Source organism: Pongo abelii, chromosome 2 (genome assembly GCF_028885655.2).
Source record: "Pongo abelii isolate AG06213 chromosome 2, NHGRI_mPonAbe1-v2.0_pri, whole genome shotgun sequence".
Taxonomy (NCBI): domain Eukaryota; kingdom Metazoa; phylum Chordata; class Mammalia; order Primates; family Hominidae; genus Pongo; species Pongo abelii.
The window spans coordinates 190640747-190665189 of record NC_085928.1 but is presented as its reverse complement, the minus strand read 5'-3'; the positions used below and the strand labels follow the sequence as shown (position 1 = coordinate 190665189).

General features: G+C 35.2%; 1 protein-coding gene across 1 annotated transcript in view; it reads left to right on the top strand.

The window, feature by feature from the left end:
• The window catches only part of CCDC39 (coiled-coil domain 39 molecular ruler complex subunit), a 76151-nt gene that overhangs the window by 23534 nt on the left and 28174 nt on the right, over window positions 1–24443 (top strand). Inside the window, exons 7-13 of the mRNA XM_002814333.4 lie at window positions 1017–1208; window positions 3705–3808; window positions 4454–4586; window positions 7628–7822; window positions 8731–8895; window positions 11756–11893; window positions 13815–14023. Coding sequence (XP_002814379.2) covers window positions 1017–1208; window positions 3705–3808; window positions 4454–4586; window positions 7628–7822; window positions 8731–8895; window positions 11756–11893; window positions 13815–14023 — 1136 coding nt within the window. The remainder of the gene's footprint in view (window positions 1–1016; window positions 1209–3704; window positions 3809–4453; window positions 4587–7627; window positions 7823–8730; window positions 8896–11755; window positions 11894–13814; window positions 14024–24443) is intronic.

Here is a 24443-nt window from a genome sequence, read left to right as displayed (position 1 = left end):
CCCCAGTCTCCTGTGATTAGTTGTTTGGAAGGACCTCATTTTGGAATACATGCAAGTAATACATATTAGGGTAATTTTTTTTCTAATTCATCCAACTTATTGCCATCAGCATCGCTTGTAAAAACAACATCTAATCTTTTTATTTCCCAGCTTTGAAATCTTTTTGTTTTACATTGCTTAAAAGTTGATCTTTAACATGACATTTGAATTTTTTCACAATTTGGCCCTAAACCCTACCTTTCCAGCTTTATCCCTTTCATCTGGACCCCAACCCTTCTTAATATATTCCTTTTGCACTCCTGCCTTCCCACCCTACACTTTAACTACATTAGAGTATTTATGCAACCCCATTCATGTTTGTAAGCCTGACTCAAATGATGCCTCTTGGGCACGTCTTTTTTCTTCTTCTACTTCTTTTTCTTTTTTTTTTCTTCCTTATCCTGGAAAGCCAGGAAAGTATAATGTCAATTAATGACTCCTCTTGGAAAGAATTCATCATCTCTTTGTTCCCATCGTACTTTGTCCACATTTCAGTTACAGTGTTTTGTGTATTCTATTTATTATTGTCCCTATGACCAGTGAAAGGCCTGAGTGAAGACATTCCTATTGAAACCAATAACTAAAATGCTATTTTCAAAACATGAAAAAAAAACCGGTCTGTAAAATATTTGGAAAACTTCATTGAAACCCTGCTTTCCATGTGAAAAATATTCAACACTGTTACATTTGTAGGTTTTACCTTTCATATATAAAAGCATAACCGTTTTTCTCATCTCTTTAGCAAAATTCCAGATATATGAAAGAAACAGAGGCATTTAACAATATGAATTTATAGACATTAATATGTAACATACTAATATTTTGCTTTTATTAATATAAAAGTATTTAAAAATGTCTTCTAAGAAGTTTTGGTAAAATAAGTACTAAATGTAACAATAGAAAAATAGAAACTAAATTCCTTTTAGTTTTGTCAGTTTAAACATATATTTAAGTAAACATATTTGTTTTAATCCTAGGAATTAGCAAGGATAAAGCAGGAAACAAGAGAAAAAGAAAATTTGGTTAAAGAAAAGATCAAGTTTTTGGAAAGTGAGATTGGGAATAACACAGAATATGAGAAAAGAATTTCTGTGGCTGATCGTCAACTTTTAAAATGTAGAACGGCATATCAGGACCATGAAACTAGTAGAATTCAGCTGAAGGGTGAGGTATGTCAACTAAAAAAGACTGGCTTGTATGTTCATGACAAATCACTATAAAATATAAAATAAGCATAAAGCTTTTCCTGTGATGGAGAAACTGCTTCTAGTTTTTTTTTTTTCTTCTTTCTTTCTTCCTTTTTTTTTTAATGTCGCTTTGTTTGTGGAACTTTTGGGATACTCTGATTAAACCCCTGATTAAGCACCACGGGGTGCCATTCACATCACAGGTAAATGGTTTGCAAATATTTTCTTCCATTCTGTAGGTTACCTTTTCATTTTCTTGGTGGTTCCTTCACCTTAAAGAAACTTTTTAGTTTGATGTAGTCCTGCTTGTTTATTTTTGCTTTTGTTGCCTGTAATTTTGGTGTCAAATTCAAAAAATCATTACAGATACCAATGTCAAGGAGCTTTTCTCCTATGTTTTCTTTGAGAAGTTTTACAGTGTCAGGTCTTATATTTAAGTCTTTAATTCATTTTGAATTAATTTTTGTATATGGTACCAGAGAAAAGCCCAATTTCTTTCTCTTTTTCTTTTTTTTTTTTTGCATGTGGCTATCCAGTTTTCTTAACATCATCGATTGAAGAGACTTTCCTTTCCCCATTGTGTATTCTTGACACCTTAACTGAAAATTAGTTGATCGTATATGCATGGGTTTATTTCTGGGTTCTCTATTCTGTTCCATTTTTCTGTGTGTCTGGTTTTTTTTTTTTGGCCAGTACAGTCAGACTTCCTTGTCCATGGATTCTGCATGTGTAGATTCAACCAACAATTGATAAAAAATATTCAGAAAAGAAACCCAATAAAAATAATATAACAATAAAAAAGGATACAAATTTTAAAAATATGAAAATTATTTACATAGCATTTACATTGTATTAGGTGTTAAAAATAATCAAGAGATTATTTAAAGTATACAGGAGGCTGTACATAGGTTATATGCAAATACATGTCATTTTATATAAGGGACCTACACATCTGTAGATTTTGCTATCTGTGAGGGATCCTGGAACCAATCCCCTGTGGATGCCAACGGATGACTGCACCATTTTGTTTTGATTAGTTTAGCTTTGTAATACAATTTTAAATAAAAAAGTATGTTGCCTCCAGCTTTGTTCTTTCTGCTTAAGATTACTTGAGCTATTTGGGATCTTTTATAGTTCCATATGAATTTTAAAATTGTTTTTCTGTTTCGGTGAAGAATGACATTGGAATTTTGATATTGTATTGAATCTGTCAACCTAAATAACAGACAGAGGCCCTCTAAAAATATTGAGCTTAATTAGGAATGAGCAGGGAATTTGAAAATCCAGTATATACAGGCTATGACAGATTATAGGCATGTCTAGGGAGATAAAGGAAGGCAAAAGTATTTAAAGGTAAAATGAGTAATTTTACCTAAGTTGTTTTAAAATAATAATCCTTGGCTATAGGAATCAATTAGGGTAGTGTCAGTCCAAGGTTGATCAGTCAGTTGCTGGGCAGATATCTTTGTAGAAGGGTTTTGTGCAAGGTTGCAGTGGTCTTTATGCAAGGCTGTGGTTCTGGCAGAGTCTCTTGTGATAGTTCTTGTTATTGGGCAAATATGTATGAGAACTCTCTCGTCATGGCCTTCCCCAGCTCAATTTTGTCAGGGTTTGACACAAGTGACTCCATTTTGATTTTGACAGCTTTCACAAATCTGTAGATTGCTTTGAATAGTATGACCATTTTAACAGTATTAATTCTTCCGATCCATGAACACAGGATATCTTTATGTCCTCTACAATTTCTTTCATCAATGTTTTGTAGATTTAGTGTACAGATCTTTTTCTTCCTTGGTTAAATTTATTCCTAAGTATTTTATTCTTTTTGATGCCATTGTAAATGGGATTGTTTTCTTGATTTCTTTTTTGGATTGCTTGTTGTAAGTGTAGAGAATGTAACTGGTTTTGTATATTGATATTGTATCCAGAAACCTTACTGAATTTGTCTGTTCTGAGAGTATTTGGTGGAGAGTTTAGGGTTTTTGCAAAGATCCTTAATAAAAAAGAAAATTCGTATCTTAGATTTTCTGTTTTAATAATTTTGATTAATAGTAAAATGTAGTTTACTATTGATTAACAGTAAAATGTAGTTATTAGGAGTCTGATGTATTAGAATCTTTTGAGATTTTTCAAATCCAATTAAACTTATGATTCTTATGAGCACATATATATTAGCTTATCTTGACTCTGGGGATGTGCTCTTTCTGAGGAGGTCTAGTGATATTAGACATTTCTGTATTTACTTTCAACACATATGTGTTCTCTATAATTTGCTAGGATTATACAACAAAGCCAATTAAAATTTGATATCAGATCAATATGGAAATCTGTTTATATATTAAATATAAAAAAATGGCTACTATTTTTGTGGGTGTGATGTAGGTTAGAACTTAAAGTGAGCAGAATAAAACTCAGAAATGAAATAAGTTATAAGATACAGAGTAAATATATAATTTCTGTCTGTTAACTAATAAATAGCTGGATTCTTTAAAAGCCACTGTGAATAGAACTTCCAGTGATTTAGAAGCTCTGAGGAAAAATATTTCCAAGATAAAGAAGGACATGCATGAAGAAACAGCAAGGTAAGAAAAAAACTATTTAAATATGTTTATGATTATTTTTTACTATATCTAGAAAATTATTAAATACTTAAGACTATTTGTTGTTTAAATAACTGCAAGATTTTAGCTACTACTTTTTTTTTTTTTTTTTTTTTTTTTTTTTGAGACAGAGTCTTGCTTTGTTGCCCAGGCTGGAGTGCAGTGGCGCGATCTCAGCTCACTGCAAGCTCTGCCTCCTGGGTTCACACCATTTTCCTGCCTCAGTCTCCTGAGTAGCTGGGAATACAGGTGCCTGCCAGCAGGCCCAGCTAATTTTTTGTATTTTTAGTAGAGACGGGGTTTCACCATGTTAGCCAGGATGGTCTCCATCTCCTGACCTTGTGATCTGCCCACCTTGGCCTCCCAAAGTGCTGGGATTACAGGCGTGAGCAACCGCGCCTGGCCAGCTACTACATTATTAAACTTAAAAAAATTTTACTCATATTTTCATCACAAAGACTCAGAAGCCATATTTTTATGGTCTATTAAATATGTAGTGGTAATAAAAAGGTTTACAGCAAAAAACCCCTTCAAGTTATACAAATAAATATTAGGATAAACTATTATTTGTTTGTATGAAATGCTTTTTAGGCACGTTTTCTATCTTTTGTGATAAACCCTCTTCAGGTTACAAAAAACTAAAAATCATAATGAGATAATACAAACAAAATTAAAGGAGATAACAGAGAAAACCATGTCTGTAGAAGAGAAAGCTACTAATTTGGAAGATATGGTAAAGGAGGAGGAAAAAGATGTGAAGGTAAAGTTTAGTTTTAATTTTTCTTTAAATCACAGAAAATTTAGCAACAGTGAATTAATTAGACTCAGGATCAGAGGACGAGGAGGTCTTGTAAGAAGCTCTGCTTTTTGGTATGATCACATTTATAATCTGGTTTTGGACCTCTTCTCATGCATTGCTTCTGAAGTTATTCTCAGTCTCCTCTCTTTTTTTTTTTTTTTTTTTTTTTTGCCATGCAGTCTGGCTCTTGTTGCCCAGGCTAAAGTGCAATGGCGAGATCTTGGCTCACTGCAACCTCCGCCTCCCAAGTTCAAGTGATTCTCCTGCCTCAGCCTCCCGAGTAGTTGGGATTACAGGTGCCTGCAACCACGCCTGGCTAATTTTTGTATTTTTAGTAGAGATGGGGTTTCACCATGTTGGCCAGGCTGGTCTCGATCTGCTTGCCTCAGCCTCCCAAAGTGTTGGGATTACAGGCGTGAGCCACTGCAGCGGCCAGCCTCCTCTCTTTTTAAGTTACTAATTTTGATGTCTTTGTATTTATTTTTTATTTTATTTTATTATTTTTTTTGAGACTGAGTCTCGCTCTATCCCCCAGGCTGGAGTGCAGTGACATGATCTCAGCTCACTACAACCTCCGCCTCACAGGTTCAAGCGATTCTCCTGCCTCAGCCTTCTGAGTAGCTGGGATTACAGGCACGTGCCACCACACCTGGCTAATTTTTGTATTTTTAGTAGAGATGGGGTTTCACCATGTTGGCCAGGCTGGCCTCAAACTCCCGACCTCAAGTGATCTACCCTCCTCCGCCTCCCAAAGTGGGGATTACAGGTGTGAGCCACCATGCCTGGCTTGACGTCTTTTTAAAAAACTAGCTCCCCCACTGTGCCCTGGATTCCATTCCTTCCCAAAGCCTACTGTACCTATGTCCCTGCCATCATCCATATATCTATTCGTATATTGCATATAAATAGTTTGAAAAGTGGCTTTGTTTTACAACTGATTTCTACGTGATTATCACTGTTTTTTTGTAATCAAATTCCCATCATCATCTACATTCCTGATTTGTACTTCTTCATCATCTACTATCTCTTTAACCCCTTATAATCTGGCAAAATTTTTTGGTAAATGGGCTTTGAAATGCTATAACTTTGCTAATTCTACTGGCACCTTCTTCTACCTCAGTCTTTTTTGGCATCTTGATGGCATTAAAGCCAATTTTCGAAGAACTGGAAAAGGCTGCTGGTACACCACTTCCTCTTTGAAAAGTTCAAAGTGAACTCTAAGTGTGAACCAGAAGTGTGACCTGACACTACTTCTTGCTTTTACTCGTTTGGGGGGGTTGAAAAAGGGGTAGTTGAAGATGGTGGCAAAATCTCCCAATATAAGGCTTATATCTCATCTGGCTCCATTTATATTTGGATGGGATCCAACTTCCTCAGTGTGCTGTAAAATTTCTAAGTAATAAAATCATGCTGCAATCTTGACATGAATGATATTCAAATTATACATTTTTTTTTAAAACTTTTGGTGTTTTTTTCTAACAGCATGATTCCCTGGTAACAGATGATATATATTAATACTTATCAGTAACCTGTAAAAACTGTGAAATTTATATGAAATAGACCTTTTCATCACAGAGAATTAAAAACTTCAGACATTTTTGAAGAACTAGCTAAATTAGAAAAATTAATAATATTAGCAACAGGGTGTACTGATTGTTTTTTAGCAGGGCTGTGTTCATAGTCTTGGGGTTTTTTTCATTGCTGTTGGTTTTTGTTTGAAAAATTCCGAGCCCTATCTTTTTTGGAGATATACTGTGTTATTCACCACTAAGTATTGACTTTAAAACTCTGCCAGACAATCTTTGAGAAGATCTTAAACCCACTGAAAATTGTTTATGTAAAATAATGCGCTGAATATCAGATTATATTTCTTGTTTATGCAAAGATTTCAATGTGCCAGTCACAGACTTGTTTTGTGTCATATTCAGGTTTGTTGGTTGCTAAAGGAAAATATGCTTATTTGGGTATAAGATCACATAGGCAAATTATTTCAGCATTTAAAAATGATAATTTTCAATTGATCATGGCATGGTAGATCAATTTAAAGCCTAGAACACATTGGTTGGGAGGCTTCCAGGTCAAGACAGGTTTGCTTCCTGAGAGAAGAGCAGTGGGAATGGGAGACTCATTTCTATTTCCTAGAGCTGCACATGGTAGAGAGGCCAACTGGAGGCAATGAGTGAGTGACAGGTAGTTCCTGTAGTGTTCTGGGGCCAGCTCCTACCAGCTTACAAGCGCCAATAGTTAAATTTTTAGAAATTTTCCTAAATACAGCTATGATTAAAAATGAAATTATATAAACTCACAGTTAAATAGCATTTACAAAAAAAGTAATACATACTCAGCACTCATTACTTCCAAATATTTTATTATTCTATACTCTTAAGGTTACTTATGTCTGTTTTATCTGTACGTTGGAAATACCACAAAATGTTCTGTTTCTGTGAATTTCTTCCCAACTCTGCCTTTAGTGGAATCATGTTAGTAGCATGAAATTGGCCATAGTGAGAGTATTTATACCATGGAAATCAGATTCTCCCCCTAGCCTCTCATCTCCTGGAGAGACAATGGTTAAACATTTACCTGCTCACCACTGGATAGTGCTTGAAAGGTGGGAGATTGGGTGATGTGATTTCTTCCCCATAGCACCCTCAAGACTTTAGTAAACTCTGTGAATGTACAGGCTGTGTGTTTCCAGTGGACTTTATTTTTTGAGGAAATCAGTGGAATGGCCAACTGCTAGGCGAGGGTAGCATGGGATGAAATTAAGATGACAGGTCAAGGTGTATGACACAGGAATAAAAACTACCCTAGTCTACTATAATAGAGTAGACCATAAGAAATGTTGGGGACTTGTTAAAATTGTGAAAAGAGCTTTATCTTCTAAAGGGCTAAAATAGTGGAGGGTTCAAATTTATTTGAGTTTCTAAATTATTATGTTCATATAAATACAACATTTCAATATATTTAATTTCATTAATCACTATAATTCTTATTATCAGGAAGTAGATGTTCAACTGAACCTCATAAAAGGTGTGCTGTTTAAGAAAGCTCAGGAGTTACAGACTGAGACAATGAAAGAAAAAGCGGTTTTATCAGAAATTGAAGGAACTCGTTCCTCTCTGAAACGTCTCAACCATCAGTTACAAAAACTGGATTTTGAAACCTTGAAGCAGCAAGAAATTATGTACAGTCAGGTAGATGTTACTTTTATGAATATCTTCCATATTGATTTATGGCAGTTGTGATGGTTAAGATACGCCATGTTCTAAGAAAACAAAGAATTATAAGCACTTTTGTGGAGGACAGACAGGTGCTGAAGGTGAGAGTATCACGTTAGATCAGTAGTAGGGTGAGGGAGCCTTAAAAACTATTTTTTTCCCCTTAATCTGCAATAAACAGGCAAGAGGAGAGAGAACTCTAGTGAGGGAGAACCGTGTTTTAAAGGAACCTGAGACATTTGCATCCAGAGTAAAGCAAAAGAAGGCATGAGATATCTGAAACCGAGAAAAACTGTATGTTGATTCTTAGTTATGCACCACCACCCTCACTCCCGTGCTAATAGAGTAAAAACATTTTTTTCAGTTTTTCCTTATTTTGTTCTATTTATATATTTGTGTTAATTTCTTAATATTCTCCATCTCTACATCTTAATTTTCTCATCTAATATATATTCTTAGTTTTTAAAAATTACAAATGTTAAAGTATAATATTAAGAATAATTAATTAGATGTTCATATTTGAACCTTTCGAGTGACTACCTGTTTTGTATCCCTTAGATAATGTGCCCTCAGAAATCCAAATTCATGTAAATCCAGTGAATTTACTGAGATTCCATCATGGTAGTAAGATAAACATCCCCCAACTTTGTCATATTCTCAGAAGATTATTTCTGTGTCTATCATGTACCTTGATTGTTGAGACATAGTTTATTTTTGTTCCTCTTAGAGTGAAAAGGATTTTATCCTGAATTACTGAAAGACTAAAGTGACTTTATTACATGATAATGCCTAGTCCAAACTCATAAGAAAGTATTCACTTTGTTTTTACACTTATAGAAATGCTTTTTTCTCTTTGTAATAACTTTTTTTTTAAACTGTAACAGGATTTTCACATTCAACAAGTGGAACGGAGAATGTCACGGTTAAAGGGAGAAATTAATTCAGAAGAAAAACAAGCCCTTGAAGCAAAAATTGTTGAACTTAAGAAGTCTTTGGAAGAGAAAAAATCTACATGTGGCCTTTTGGAAACACAGATCAAGAAGCTTCATGTAACTTAGCCAAAATACATTTTATGTTTCAAATATCCTAGTCATTCTGTTTTAAGACAACATGTTCCTAAAACTACTTTGGATAGGGTGACTGCCACTCTACACACATATATAACAAATGTATGAACAATGTTCTTATTTTTGTACTATTAGTGTGTAATGTTACCATTGATGATGCATTTAGTATATGCTAAATATTGTATGACATGCCTCTAGTATTTTATTTCATATAATCCTTACAAATGTCTTGTGAGGAAGATACTATTATCTGTTTCATAGAGTAAGTAATTTGTCCAGGTTATACAGCTAGTACACAGAGAGCTAGGATTTGACCCCTCCTGCATTTGACTTCTAAATACTCTTCAAGAGTACACTGTTTAGAACATTGATAAGTTCTAGTTTTCTATTTATTAACTGCCATAACAAATAACTTGATGGTCCTTTGTCTTTAAAACACCATGTAAAAAGAAACTGCTCTTTTATGAGTCAGCAGTTGTTATTCAAATCTTTACTTAGTTATAATATTTGAAATGATTGGAGTCTGTTAATAAGGTTAGAACGTCTTCATCTTTAGGCATTTTATTACGTTTCTTGTAATATAAAACCTATGTTAAAGTTTGACTAGAGAGTAAAAGTGAGAGAGTGAGCATGGACATGAATGGGGTGAGAACTCAGCAGGGTCTAATTGTTATTTACCACCGGAAAGACTATTGATGTGTCCTCTGGTGGTTATAAAAATAATTGCCCTAAATTCCTTGAGGGCTGCAAAAGGTGGAGAGCTATTACTTTTTTTTTCTTCTTATTTTAAGAAGACAACATTTTGGTTTGGAGTGGTTTGTAGTCTGACGAAATATTTTAAAATGGTTATCTTTGTTTAGTGGAAAAAAACACTTGTTTTTGGATCAGATAGAACTAGTTTTAAATTTCAAGGCTATACCACTACTGCTGTTTTAACTTTTCTGAGCTCTAGTTTACTCGTCTATTAAATGGGGGAAAAATTAATATTATTTTAGGACATTTGGGAGAACTAGAAGCAATTTATATCTTAGCACAATTGTAGGTACTCAATATATGGTATTGTTTTGATTATTTAGAATATGAGAATGGTATTGAATGTTAGAGGTATGACTTTGTTTCTTGCTCCTGGGCTGGATTGTGTCTGTTTTGCTGTGTGGGGATGGTTATAATTCTTCACCCTTTGAACTCCTCCCTGTAGTAGTTCAAAGTAGTTCAAAGGGAGAATGGTATGACTGCTCCCTCCATCATACCATTGTCAAGTGCTTATGCCTATTCCAACTCTGGTTTTAACAGAGAGATACATAAATTAATAGAAATGGAAGTGAATTAACACATTATATTAAAGCTAGTTAGCCTTTGGTCATTATGAAGAGCTGCTCTTTTCAATAGTAGCAGCAGATTGTAAAGTCATCCTGTATGCCCTCTCACATGCCACTCCGTCTCATTTTACATATAGAAACTAGTTTCTTCAGGTTGAAAATCACATTCTTTTAGCTCTTTTTGTCAAATTTAATTTTATAAAATCACATTTTTATGCAAAAAATTCCTCTTCTGAAATCTTGCTGCAATCTTAGGTCCCAATACTTGAGAGAAATGCAGGCAACTAGAAAGACAGAGGAGAGGAGGAACGGATGGAGGGAGGAAGAGAGAGAAAGAGATCTTGGAACTGGAAAGTTTAGATTTAGGAAACAAGAAGGGAATAAGAGCACAAACCTTATTCTGGGTTCTGGGTGGGAAGAGGGATATAAACAGGTATAAAACTGGAAAACTGGTATCTGCATATGTATGATCTATTTATGCATATGATGGAATTAGATCTAATCAAACATTTTTCTCTTTAGCAATATGCGATTATGTATGTAATTAATAATAGCTGACATTTACATGGCACTTCTGTGTGTCAAGCACTGTTATACACATGCTTTGACAATAACATCTTTAATCTTCACAATAACCCAGGAAGTTAGAAACTGTCCTCATCTCCATTTAGAGATGAGGAAACTGAGGAAGAGTCCATCATACTAGGGTCAGATGGTTAGTACGTAATTAAGGCCATCTGATTCTAAGAGCTTGTACTCTTAACCAGCACCCTATGCTTTCTCAGACTGTTGATGTCCTTACTATCGGGGACTTGCATAGAATCAAACAATGAACTCCAGTATGGGAGTGGTGAACCATGTAATGAACTGGTATATGTTCCCATCTCCTCATAAATGGCTGTCTCCTAACACAGTCAGCCCTCTGTATCCACAAGCTCCGCATCTGCAGATTCATCCAACTGAGGATTGAAAATACTCAGAAAAATGGGTGATTGCATCTGTATTGAAAATGTACAGACATTTTTCTTGTCATTATTCCCTAAATGATACAGTATAACAACTATTTACATAACATTTACATTTTATTACATAAGTAATGTAAAGATAATTTAAAGTATACAGGAAGATGTGTGTAGATTATATGCAAATACTATGCCATTTTATATAAGGGACTTGAACATCCATACCTTTTGATGGTGGTAGTGCAGTTGTCCTGCAACCAATCCCCAGACAATACTGAGGGATGACTGTGATTCATTAGGTCGAACTGGAAGTATGTATTTCCTAGAATTACTAAACTCGTACTAAATCCAAAACATCAATTGATGATAAAAATGAAAATATTCCTATGTGACTATCCATGTGTATTATATTAGACACATAGCAGAAAGAGAGATAATAAAACATAGGATTATTTTAAATATCTGAGTATATAATTTAATGTAAGATATATAATACAGTATGTATTTAATATTTTTGTTAATATTTAAAACATACATTTATATACTTTTTCTTTTTTGCAGAATGATCTTTATTTTATCAAGAAGTCACATAGTAAAAACAGTGATGAAAAACAGTCCCTTATGACCAAAATAAATGAACTAAACCTTTTCATCGACAGATCAGAGAAAGAACTTGATAAAGCCAAAGCTTTTAAGCAGGTGCAGTAAAATTGTATGCATATGTAGTATTGAAAACCATGTTTCCATGTTACTTGTAGATAAATGAAAAAATATAGCAAATTATGAAAAAGAAAATGTCACTATAATCACTATACCCAATATAAACACTGTTAAAGTCTATTATTTCCCTCCAGTCTTTTAAAGAAATTTGGCTTTTTATGTTGTATTAAAAAAATTTCTATATATCATACGCTTCCTAAAACATTAACTATTCTTTCAAGAACATTTTGAAGGCTTTCTATAAGTCCATTGCATGAAGTTACCATAATTTATTTAACCATCCCCTATTTTTTAGATTTTTGTTTCTTTCCAATGCTTGGCTATTGTAAATAGTACTACATGTACAGTGCAGTTGTTCAATTAGTTGTTCATTGTGTAGTTATTCAATTAGTTCCTCTGGATAAATTCCTAGCTGTATAATTATGGTTCAGAAAGAAATGAATATTTTTAGTGTCTTGAAACTATTTTTAAGCCCAATTCTCTTCTACAGGGCACCATTAATACTCCTATCAGTAGTGTGTAAGCATTCTATTTTATTCACTACCACTGAGGCTGGATATCCTAATTTAAAAAATTGTTGCCAATTTGATAAACATGGTATCTCATTGTTTCAGTCTGCATTTTTAAAATTGGTGGTTTAAAAATATTTTGTTTAATGATAAATTTTCAAACATTTATGTTTAAATAAAAATGTTTAAAACACTTTTGTCTGTTATGTCATGTTCCGTATTTTTTTTCTTTGGAGCTCTAGTTTGTATTCTTGGCCCATTTTTTTTCTGCTGGGAAGTTTACATACATAAATTATAGAAGATTTTCACATGTAAAAATACTATCTCTGTCGGCCGGGCGCGGTGGCTCACGCCTGTAATCACAGCACTTTGGGAGGCCGAGGCGGGTGGATCACGAGGTCAGGAGATCGAGACCATCCTGGCTAACATGGTGAAACCCCGTCTCTACTAAAAATACAAAAAATTAGCCAGGCATGGTGGCGGGCACCTGTAGTCCCAGCTACTTGGGAGGCTGAGGCAGGAGAATGGCGTGAACCCGGGAGGCAGAGCTTGCAGTAAACGGAGATCGCACCACTGCACTCCAGCCTGAGCAACAGAGTAAGACTCCGTCTCAAAAAATAAATAAATAAAAATTATCTCTGTCATAAATATTGTAAATATTTTCCCCATTTACCTTTACATTTTTATTCAGTGTTTGTGACACAAACTTTTTTTTAAACATCAAGTCTTTTAGTTTTTCTTTTTAATTTTTATGCTTAGAAACTTCTTGGTTACACTAAAAATCAGACAAATGTTTACTATTTCTAGTAGTTACGTTGATTTCATCTCTTAAGATTTTTCATTCATCTAGAACATATTTTTGGCGCACGTGAGATGTAAGTATCTAACCTCTCCAAATGAAAAGCTATGTTTATGAAACAATAAAATCTTATATCTTGGAGTGTTTTTTTCTGGGGTTTCTATTCTGAAAATTGATAGATATCTGTACTCTTATATCAGTACTCTATTCATGACTGAATTGTTTTAAAATAAAAATATATTTCCACATTATTTTGTGATATTCAGAGTATAAAAATGGCCATTCATAGGGCTTTATGTTTTTTGGATAGTGTAAATTTAATTTCAGGAATAACTTCTTCCCTTTGTTTTTTATAATAGCAAAGCTTGACTTTAAAATTGAATTATAAAAAAGATTTGGAATAACTATAAACCCTTTTCTTAAAAGAAAAAAAAACTATGACTCTGATCAATTTTAGGCCTAGTTAGTATCTTAGTCAATGGTTAAATTAGAAAAAGGTGTATTTTCAAGTTTTACTTATATAGCAATAAAAATATTTTGGTTTTGCAATTAAAAATAATTTCAATATTTGACCATTTTGTTACGTTGATAGGATTTGATGATAGAGGACAATCTTTTAAAACTTGAAGTTAAGCGTACTCGAGAAATGCTTCACAGTAAGGCAGAAGAAGTTCTTTCCCTAGAAAAAAGAAAACAGCAATTATACACAGCAATGGAAGAGCGAACTGAAGAAATCAAGGTTCATAAAACAATGCTTGCATCACAAATAAGATATGTTGATCAAGAACGGGAAAACATAAGGTAATTTTTCATTTTAAAACTGCTGAGGAATAAAAAAAAAGAGTGAAGATGATGTCAGGAGAACTGGCCGCCCCCTCTAACATCCTGGATGTGCATCTTTTTCATATTCATTTGAAATGGCTTTTCATATAAGAAAGACATAGGGCATGTTAGAGCCGTAAATCTAGGCTCTTCTTTTGGTTAATTCTTCATTCTTTAGATTGTCTCTTTTACATTAAGATCACTAATCTACTAGGAATTGCTTTTTATGTATTGTTTGTGGTAAAGTCAAATAACATGTCTTTTTAAAAATAGATATTCAATAGCTGCATCTATCGGAGTGATTTTCCACATCTTTTATAAGATTATTTCTGGCTACATGTTTTTTCTTTAACGTTACTGTCAATTTCATTTTTGGTTTGTTGCTGGTATGTAGAAATGCAGTTAATTTCCGTATATTAAGTGGTCAGCAACCTTGCTTAACAATCAGTCTTGTTCTAACAATCAGTAGATTCTAATTTTCTATATACTGTATTTCATTTATATTATTTTCAAATAATAACAGTTTTATTTCTTGCTTTCCAACCTTTATAACTTTTCTTTTTTCCCCAGTTCAATACTGAAGAGCAGTGTTGATTACAGGTATCCTTGTCTTATTACCTGATCTCAAAGGGAAATTTTTCATTGTTTTTGCATTAAGTATAAGGTTTACTGTAGTTTATTTCTATTTTTTAGATACCTTTTACCACATTGAGCTCCTATCTATTTTTATCCTTTACTAAGAAGTTATTTTGTTTAATCAAGAATGGATGTTGACTTTTATTATATGCTTTCTCAGCACTTATTGACAAGATGTAGCTTCTTCAGTCTGTTGTGTTTAATCATATTGATCAATTTTTCAAAGTCAAACCAACCTTACATTCTAGAATAAACCCAACTTATCTGTTACATATTATCTTTTGCATACATCTAGATTTTGTTAGGGAATATTTTAATACAATTTTTGCATCTATGTTCATGTGTACAAATGATCCATAATTATCCTTGCTCTACTGTCCTTGTCAGGTTATCAGGCTATTAAGGTTATGTCTGACTTCATAAAATGACTTGTGTGTATTTCTTATTTTTCTATACATTGAATATGTTTCTAAAAGAGTGGAATTATATCTTTTTTGTTTTTCAAAGGCCTCACTGGAAAAAAAAAAGCCATTGGGAGCCTGAAGTTTTCTATGGGGGAACATTTTCAACTATTGGTTTATATACTGGTTATAGGACAATGCAGATTTTGTATTTATTATTGATTCTGTTTTGGTAAATTCTATTTTTCTCTAGGAAAAATTTTCTATATTTATCCAAATTTCAAATTTATTGCCATACAGTTGTTTATAATTTTATTATTTAATAGTCGTAGTATTTTTAGAGATGACTCCTTTTGTATTCCTGACGTTGGTTATTTGTGCATTCTTTTGGGGTAGGATAATTCTTACCACAAGTTAATCAGTATTAACATTATTTGGAAAGGATGTGCTCATATTGATATCTTCTATTGTCCATTCATTATTTCATTTGTTTCTGATCTTGCCTTTACTATTTTTTCCTTCTTTTATATGGGCTTTTTTAATGTTCTTTTCCTAATTCTGCAGATGCTTAGCTTATTAATTTTCAGTTTTGAAGTCTAAAAAAAACTCTCTAAGTATTATATTAGCTGTATCCCACAAAAAATATTGCCATTTTTTCTTTTTTGCCTTTCCTGTCTTTCAATTGTCATAGACTTTACTTTTTAAACTTTATTGAGGTATATTTGAGATACATAAGTTGCACATATTTAAAGTGTACATTTGATAGGTTTTGACATATGTAATATACTGGAGAGACCATCACCACCATCAAGATAATGTATCCATCACCCCCACAAGTTTCCTTGTACCACATTGTAATTCCTCCCTTCAGTCCTTCCCCCGTGTTTCTCTCTCCGGACAACTGATCTCCTTTTCATCCACATAGTTCGGATTGCATTTTCAAGAGTTTAATGTAAATGGAATCCAATAGTAGGTCTGCCTTTTGTCTGGCTTTTTTCATTCAGCATAATTATTTTGAAATTCATCCATGTTGTGTATATCAATATACATTCCTTTTTGTCAGGGGTTGACACACTTTTTCTCTAAGAGCTAGATAACTAACTTACAGTTCTTTGCAGGCCATATTGTCTTTGTTTTATTTTTCAATTTTTTCTAAAATTTTATTTCAATAATTTTTGAGAAACAGGTGGTTTTTAGCTACACAGATAAGTTCTTTAGCAGTAATTTCTGAGACTGTGGTGTATCTGAACCCAAGCAGTGTACACTGTACTCAAAGTATAGTCCTTTATCCCTCGGGTCCCTCTCACACTCCACCCCCCACAAGTCCCCAAAGTCCATTATATCATTTTTATTCTCTTCTATCCTCATAGCTTAGCTCCCGCTTATAAGTGAGAACATAACAATATTTGGTTTTCCATTCCTGAGGTACTTCACTTAGAATAATGGTCTCCAACTCCATCCAGTTGCTGCAAATGCCATGATTTTGTTCCTTTTTGTGGCTGAGTAGTATGGTGTATATATACCACATTTTCTTTATCCACTTGTTGGTTGATTGGCATTTAGGCTGCTTCCAGTCATTGTTTTAATAGCTCAACTCACTCAACTCTGTCATTGTAGACTGAAAGCAGCCACAGACACTGTCAAAAAATGAGCACGGCTATTTTCCAATAAAACTGTATGAATATTGAAATTTTAAATTTTCATGAAATATAATTCTTTTATTTTTCTAATCACTTAAAAATTTAAAAGTCATTCTTAGCTTGTGGGCTATCTAAAAACAGGTGGCAGGCAGGATGGTTTGCTGACCCTGGCTTTCTCTTGTTAAATAGCAGTATTCCATTACATGTGTTTACTCCAGTTTATTTATACATTTACCTGCTGACGGACATTTGAGTTGTTTCCAGTTCTTAGCTGTTATAAACAAAGGTGCTATGAACATATGTGTTCTTGGTATGGACATATGCTTTCTTTTCTCTTGGATAAATACTTAGGAGTAAAATTGCTGGATCATGTGGTAGGTATATATTTAACTTTTCAGGAAACATTAAGAAATTGCCATGTAATCATTATTTCTGTCTTTCCTGCTTTTCATTGTTTTTACTGAATTTTGTTTAGCCTTTTCTTTATTTGGAAGGTATACATTCTAATTTTAATTATTTTGTTGGTTATTCTTAGATTTAAAAGAAACTTTAATCCTTTCTCTATGAATATTGAAAATTAGTTTCTATTATTTTCCCCTTCCTAAAAAATAAGACTTTTAGCATCTCTTACCTCTTCTTTTCCTTTTCCCATCTTTCACATATTGTTGAAATACTGATTATAGTCTCTTGCTATGTTTTTAATATTATGTCTTTACTTTTTAAAAAACTTTTTCATGTGCATTAAGCTGTGGATCCAAATGTCAGCAATAATTTAAAATTACCTATGTGTTTTGTTTCTTGATTTAATGGTTTTTTCATTTATCCCTTGTCATCATTCTATTTTCTTGGATTTCGTTTCCTTTTTTGGAGTATGATTTTGAATTTGTTTTTTCGAACTGATGTTTTCTGAAACTTTGCAGTCCTTGAATATTTAATAAATATATTTATTCTCCCTTAAACTTGAATGACAGAACATTGTAAAACATTGTTTCATATTGTGCTAGATTACAGTGTTGTTTATGAGAAGTCTGATTACAGATTAATGAAATTTATTTTGTAGGGAAACTGGGCTTTGTTTGTTTTCTTTCTGGAAGCTTTGGGACACTCTCTTTATCCTTGGTGTTTTATAATTTTCTTGTATGTGTCTGGGCGTTTTGTCATTTTAAAGTTTCTCTTGCTTGACCATTCCTAGACCTCTTTCAGTGATTTTTAAAATTTTTTTTATCTTCGGTTCAGGGGTACATGTGCAGGTTTGTTATACAGGTAAACTTGTGTCATGGGGGTTTGTTATACAGATTATTTCATTACCCAGCTACTAATCCTAGTACCCAATAGTTATTTTTTCTGTTTCTATCCCTCCTTTCACCCTCCACCCACCAACAGGTCCCAATGTCCATTGTTTTCCTCTTTGTGTCCATGAGTTATCATTTAGCTCCCACTTATAAGTGAGAACATGCAGAGTTTGGTTTTCTGTTCCTGCACTAGTTTGCTAAGGATAATGGCCTCCAGCTCCATCCATGTTCCCGTGAAACACAAGATCTTATTCTTTTTTATGGCTGCATTGTATTCCATGGTGTATATATGCCATAATTTTTAAATCTAATCTGTCATTGGTGGGTATTTAGGTTGATTCCATGTCTTTGCTACTGTGAATAGTGCTACAATGAACATTTGTGCACATATGTCTTTATGGTAGAGTGACTTATATTCCTTTGGGTATATACCTAGTAATGGGATTTCTGGGTTGAATGATACTTCTGTTTTTACTTTCTTGAGGAATCACCACATAGCTTTCCACAATGGCTGAACTAATTTACATTCCCACCAATATTATATAAGCATTCCTTTTTCTCTACAACCTCACCAGCATCTGTTATTTTATTTGACTTTTAATGGCAGCCATTCTGACTGGTGTGAGATGGTATCTCGTTGTGGTTTTGATTTGCATTTTTCTTTTTATTTTTTTAATTTGTTTTCTTTTATTATTATTATACTTTAAGTTTTAGGGTACATGTGCACAATGTGCAGGTTAGTTACATATGTATACATGTGCCATGCTGGTGTGCTGCACCCATTAACTCATCATTTAGTATTAGGTATATCTCCTAACGCTATCCCTCCCCCTCCCCCCACCCCACAACAGTCCCAAGTGTGATGATCCCCTTCCTGTGTCCATGTGTTCTCATTGTTCAATTCACACCTATGAGTGAGAATATGCGGTGTTTGGTTTTTTGTTCTTGCGATAGTTTACTGAGAATAATGATTTCCAATTTCATCCGTGTCCCTACAAAGGACATGAACTCATCATTTTTTATGGCTGCATAGTATTCCATGGTGTATATGTGCCACATTTTCTTAATCCAGTCTATCATTGTTGGACATTTGGGTTTGTTCCAAGTCTTTGCTATTGTGAATAGTGCCGCAATAAACATATGTGTGCATGTGTCTTTATAGCAGCATGATTTATAGTCCTTTGGGTATATACCCAGCAATGGGATGGCTGGGTCAAATGGTATTTCTAGTTCTAGAGCCCTGAGGAATCGCCACACTGACTTCCACAATGGTTGAACTAGTTTACAGTCCCACCAACAGTGTAAAAGTGTTCCTATTTCTCCACATCCTCTCCAGCACCTGTTGTTTCCTGACTTTTTAATGATTGCCATTCTAACTGGTGTGAGATGGTATCTCATTGTGGTTTTGATTTGCATTTCTCTGATGGCCAGTGATGGTGAGCATTTTTTCCTGTGTTTTTTGGCTGCATAAATGTCTTCTTTTGAGAAGTGTCTGTTCAGGTCCTTCGCCCACTTTTTGATGGGGTTGTTTGTTTTTTTCTTGTAAATTTGTTTGAGTTCATTGTAGATTCTGGGTATTAGCCCTTTGTCAGATGAGTAGGTTGCGAAAATTTTCTCCCATTTTTTAGGTTGCCTGTTCACTCTGATGGTAGTTTCTTTTGCTGTGCAGAAGCTCTTTAGTTTAATTAGATCCCATTTGTCAATTTTGTCTTTTGTTGCCATTGCTTTTGGTGTTTTAGACATGAAGTCCTTGCCCATGCCTATGTCCTGAATGGTAATGCCTAGGTTTTCTTCTAGGGTTCTTATGGTTTTAGGTCTAACATTTAAGTCTTTAATCCATCTTGAATTAATTTTTGTATAAGGTGTAAGGAAGGGATCCAGTTTCAGCTTTCTACATATGGCTAGCCAGTTTTCCCAGCACCATTTATTAAATAGGGAATCCTTTCCCCATTGCTAGTTTTTGTCAGGTTTGTCAAAGATCAGATGTAGATATGCGGCGTTATTTCTGAGGGCTCTGTTCTGTTCCATTGATCTATGTCTCTGTTTTGGTACCAGTACCATGCTGTTTTGGTTACTGTAGCCTTGTAGTATAGTTTGAAGTCAGGTAGCATGATGCCTCCAGCTTTGTTCTTTTGGCTTAGGATTGACTAGGGGATGTGGGCTCTTTTTTGGTTCCATATGAACTTTAAAGTAGTTTTTTCCAATTCTGTGAAGAAAGTCATTGGTAGCTAGATGGGGATGGCACTGAATCTATAAATTACCTTGGGTAGTATGGCCATTTTCACGATATTGATTCTTCCTACCCATGAGCATGGAATGTTCTTCCATTTGTTTGTATCCTCTTTTATTTCATTGATCAGTGGTTTGTAGTTCTCCTTGAAGAGGTCCTTCACGTCCCTTGTAAGTTGGATTCCTAGGTGTTTTATTCTCTTTGAAGCAATTGTGAATGGGAGTTCACTCAAGATTTGGCTCTTTGTTTGTCTGTTATTGGTGTATAAGAATGCTTGTGATTTTTGCACATTGATTTTGTATCCTGAGACTTTGCTGAAGTTGTTTATCAGCTTAAGGAGATTTTGGGCTGAGACAATGGGGTTTTCTAGATATACAATCATGTCATCTGCAAACAGGGACAATTTGACTTCCTCTTTTCCTAATTGAATACCCTTTATTTCCTTCTCCTGCCTAATTGCCCTGGCCAGAACTTCCAACACTATGTTGAATAGGAGTGGTAAGAGAGGGCATCCCTGTCTTGTGCCAGTTTTCAAAGGGAATGCTTCCAGTTTTTGCCCATTCAGTATGATATTGGCTGTGGGTTTGTCATAGATAGCTCTTCTTATTTGAGATACGTCCCATCAATACCTAATTTATTGAGAGTTTTTAGCATGAAGTGTTGTTGAATTTTGTCAAAGGCCTTTTCTGCATCTATTGAGATAATCATGTGGTTTTTGTCTTTGGTTCTGTTTATATGCTGGATTACATTTATTGATTTGCGTATATTGAACCAGCCTTGCATCCCAGGGATGAAGCCCACTTGATCATGCTGGATAAGCTTTTTGATGTGCTGCTGGATTCGGTTTGCCAGTATTTTATTGAGGATTTTTGCATCAATGTTCATCAAGGATATTGGTCTAAAATTCTCTTTTTTTGTTCTGTCTCTGCCTGGCTTTGGTATCAGGATGATGCTGGCCTCATAAAATGAGTTAGGGAGGATTCCCTCTTTTTCTATTGATTGGAATAGTTTCAGAAGGAATGGTACCAATTCCTCCTTGTACCTCTGGTAGAATTCGGCTGTGAATCCATCTGGTCCTGGACTCTTTTTGGTTGGTAAGCTATTGATTATTGCCACAATTTCAGATCCTGTTATTTGTCTATTCAGAGATTCAACTTCTTCCTGGTTTAGTCTTGGGAGGGTGTATGTGTCGAGGAATTTATCCATTTCTTCTAGATTTTCTAGTTTATTTGCGTAGAGGTGTTTGTAGTATTCTCTGATGGTAGTTTGTATTTCTGTGGGATCAGTGGTGATATCCCCTTTATCATTTTTTATTGCGTCTATTTGATTCTTCTCTTTTTCTTTATTAGTCTTGCTAGCAGTCTATCAGTTTTGTTGATCCTTTCAAAAAACCAGCTCCTGGATTCATTAATTTTTTGAAGGGTTTTTTTGTGTCTCTATTTCCTTCAGTTCTGCTCTGATTTTAGTTATTTCTTGCGTTCTGCTAGCTTTTGAATGTGTTTGCTCTTGCTTTTCTAGTTCTTTTAATTGTGATGTTAGGGTGTCAATTTTGGATCTTTCCTGCTTTCTCTTGTGGGCATTTAGTGCTATAAATTTCCCTCTACACACTGCTTTGAATGTGTCCCAGAGATTCTGGTATGTTGTGTCTTGGTTCTCGTTGGTTTCAAAGAACATCTTTATTTCTGCCTTCATTTCGTTATGTACCCAGTATTCATTCAGGAGCAGGTTGTTCAGTTTCCATGTAGTTGAGCGGTTTTGAGTGAGTTTCTTAATCCTGAGTTCTAGTTTCATTGCACTGTGGTCTGAGAGACAGTTTCTTATAATTTCTGTTCTTTTACATTTGCTGAGGAGAGCTTTACTTCCAACTATGTAGTCAATTTTGGAATAGGTGTGGTGTGGTGCTGAAAAAAATGTATATTCTGTTGATTTGAGGTGGAGAGTTCTGTAGATGTCTATTAGGTCCACTTAGTGCAGAGCTGAGTTCAAGTCCTGGGTATCCTTGTTGACTTTCTGTCTCGTTGATCTGTCTAATGTTGACAATGGGGTGTTAAAGTCTCCCATTATTATTGTGTGGGAGTCTAAGTCTCTTTGTAGGTCACTCAGGACTTGTTTTATGAATCTGGGTGCTCCTGTATTGGGTGCATATATATTTAGGATAGTTAGCTCTTCTTGTTGAATTGATCCCTTTACCATTATGTAATGGCCTTCTTTGTCTCTTTTGATCTTTGTTGGTTTAAAGTCTGTTTTATCAAAGACTAGGATTGCAACCCCTGCCTTTTTTGTTTTCCATTTGCTTGGTAGATCTTCCTCCATCCTTTTATTTTGAGTCTATGTGTGTCTCTGCACATGAGATGGGTTTCCTGAATACAGCACACTGATGGGTCTTGACTCTTTATCCAATTTGCTAGGCTGTGTCTTTTAACTGGAGCATTTAGTCCATTTACATTTAAAGTTAATATTGTTATGTGTGAATTTGATCCTGTCAGTATGATGTTAGCTGGTTATGTTGCTCGTTAGTTAATGCAGTTTCTTCCTAGCCTCGAGGGTCTTTACAATTTGGCATGATTTTGCAGTGGCTGGTACCGGTTGTTCTTTTCTATGTTTAGTGCTTCCTTCAGGAGCTCTTTTAGGGTAGGCCTGGTCGTGACAAAATCTCTCAGCATTTGCTTGTCTGTAAAGTATTTTATTTCTCCTTCACTTATGAAGCTTAGTTTGGCTGGATATGAAATTCTGGGTTGAAAATTCTTTTCTTTAAGAATGTTGAATATTGGCCCCTACTCTCTTCTGGCTTGTAGAGTTTCTGCTGAGAGATCCGCTGTTAGTCTGATGGGTTTCCCTTTGTGGGTAACCCGACCTTTCTCTCTGGCTGCCCGTAACATTTTTTCCTTCATTTCAACTTTGGTGAATCTGACAATTACGTGTCTTGGGGTTGCTGTTCTTGAGGAGTATCTTTGTGGCGTTCTCTGTATTTCCTGAATCTGAATGTTGGCCTGCCTTGTTAGATTGGGGAAGTTCTCCTGGATATTATCCTGCAGAGTGTTTTCCAACTTGGTTCCATTCTCCCCGTCACTTTCAGGTACACCAATCAGACGTAGATTTGGTCTTTTCACATAGTCCCATATTTCTTGGAGGCTTTCTTTGTTTCTTTTTATTCTTTTTTCTCTAAACGTCCCTTCTGACTTCATTTCATTCATTTCATCTTCCATCACTGATACCCTTTCTTCCAGTCGATCGCATTGGCTCCTGAGGCTTCTGCATTCTTCACGTAGTTCTTGAGCCTTGGCTTTCAGCTCCATCAGCTCCTTTAAGTACTTCTCTGTATTGGTTATTCCAGTTATACATTCATCTAAATTTTTTTCAAAGTTTTTAACTTCTTTGCCTTTGGTTTGAATTTCCTCCTGTAGCTCGAAGTAGTATGATCATCTGAAGCCGCCTTCTCTCAACTCGTCAAAGTCATTCTCCGTCCAGCTTTGTTCCGTCGCTGGTGAGGAACTGCGTTCCTTTGGAGGAGGAGAGGTGCTCTGCTTTTTAGAGTTTCCAGTTTTTCTGCTCTGTTTTTTCCCCATCTTTGTGGTTTTATCTACTTTTGGTCTTTGATGATGGTGATGTACAGATGGGTTTTTGGTGTGGATGTCCTTTCTGTTTGTTAGTTTTCCTTCTAACAGACAGGACCCTCAGCTGCAGGTCTGCTGGAGTTTGCTAGAGGTCCACTCCAGACCCTGTTTGCCTGGGTATCAGCAGTGGTGACTGCAGAACAGCGGATTTTCGTGAACCGCGAATGCTGCTGTCTGATCGTTCCTCTGGAAGTTTTGTCTCAGAGGAGTACCCGGCCGTGTGAGGTGTCAGTCTGCCCCTACTGGGGGTGCCTCCCAGTTAGGCTGCTCGGGGGTCAGGGGTCAGGGACCCACTTGAGGAGGCAGTCTGCCCATTCTCAGATCTCCAGCTGTGTGCTGGGAGAACCACTGCTCTCTTCAAAGCTGTCAGACAGGGACATTTAAGTCTGCAGAGGTTACTGCTGTCTTTTTGTCTGTGCCCTGCCCCCAGAGGTGGAGCCTACAGAGGCAGGCAGGCCTCCTTGAGCTGTGGTGGGCTCCACCCAGTTTGAGCTTCCAGGCTGCTTTGTTTACCTAAGTGAGCCTGGGCAATGGCAGGAGCCCCTCCCTCAGCCTCGCTGCCGCCTTGCAGTTTGATCTCAGACTG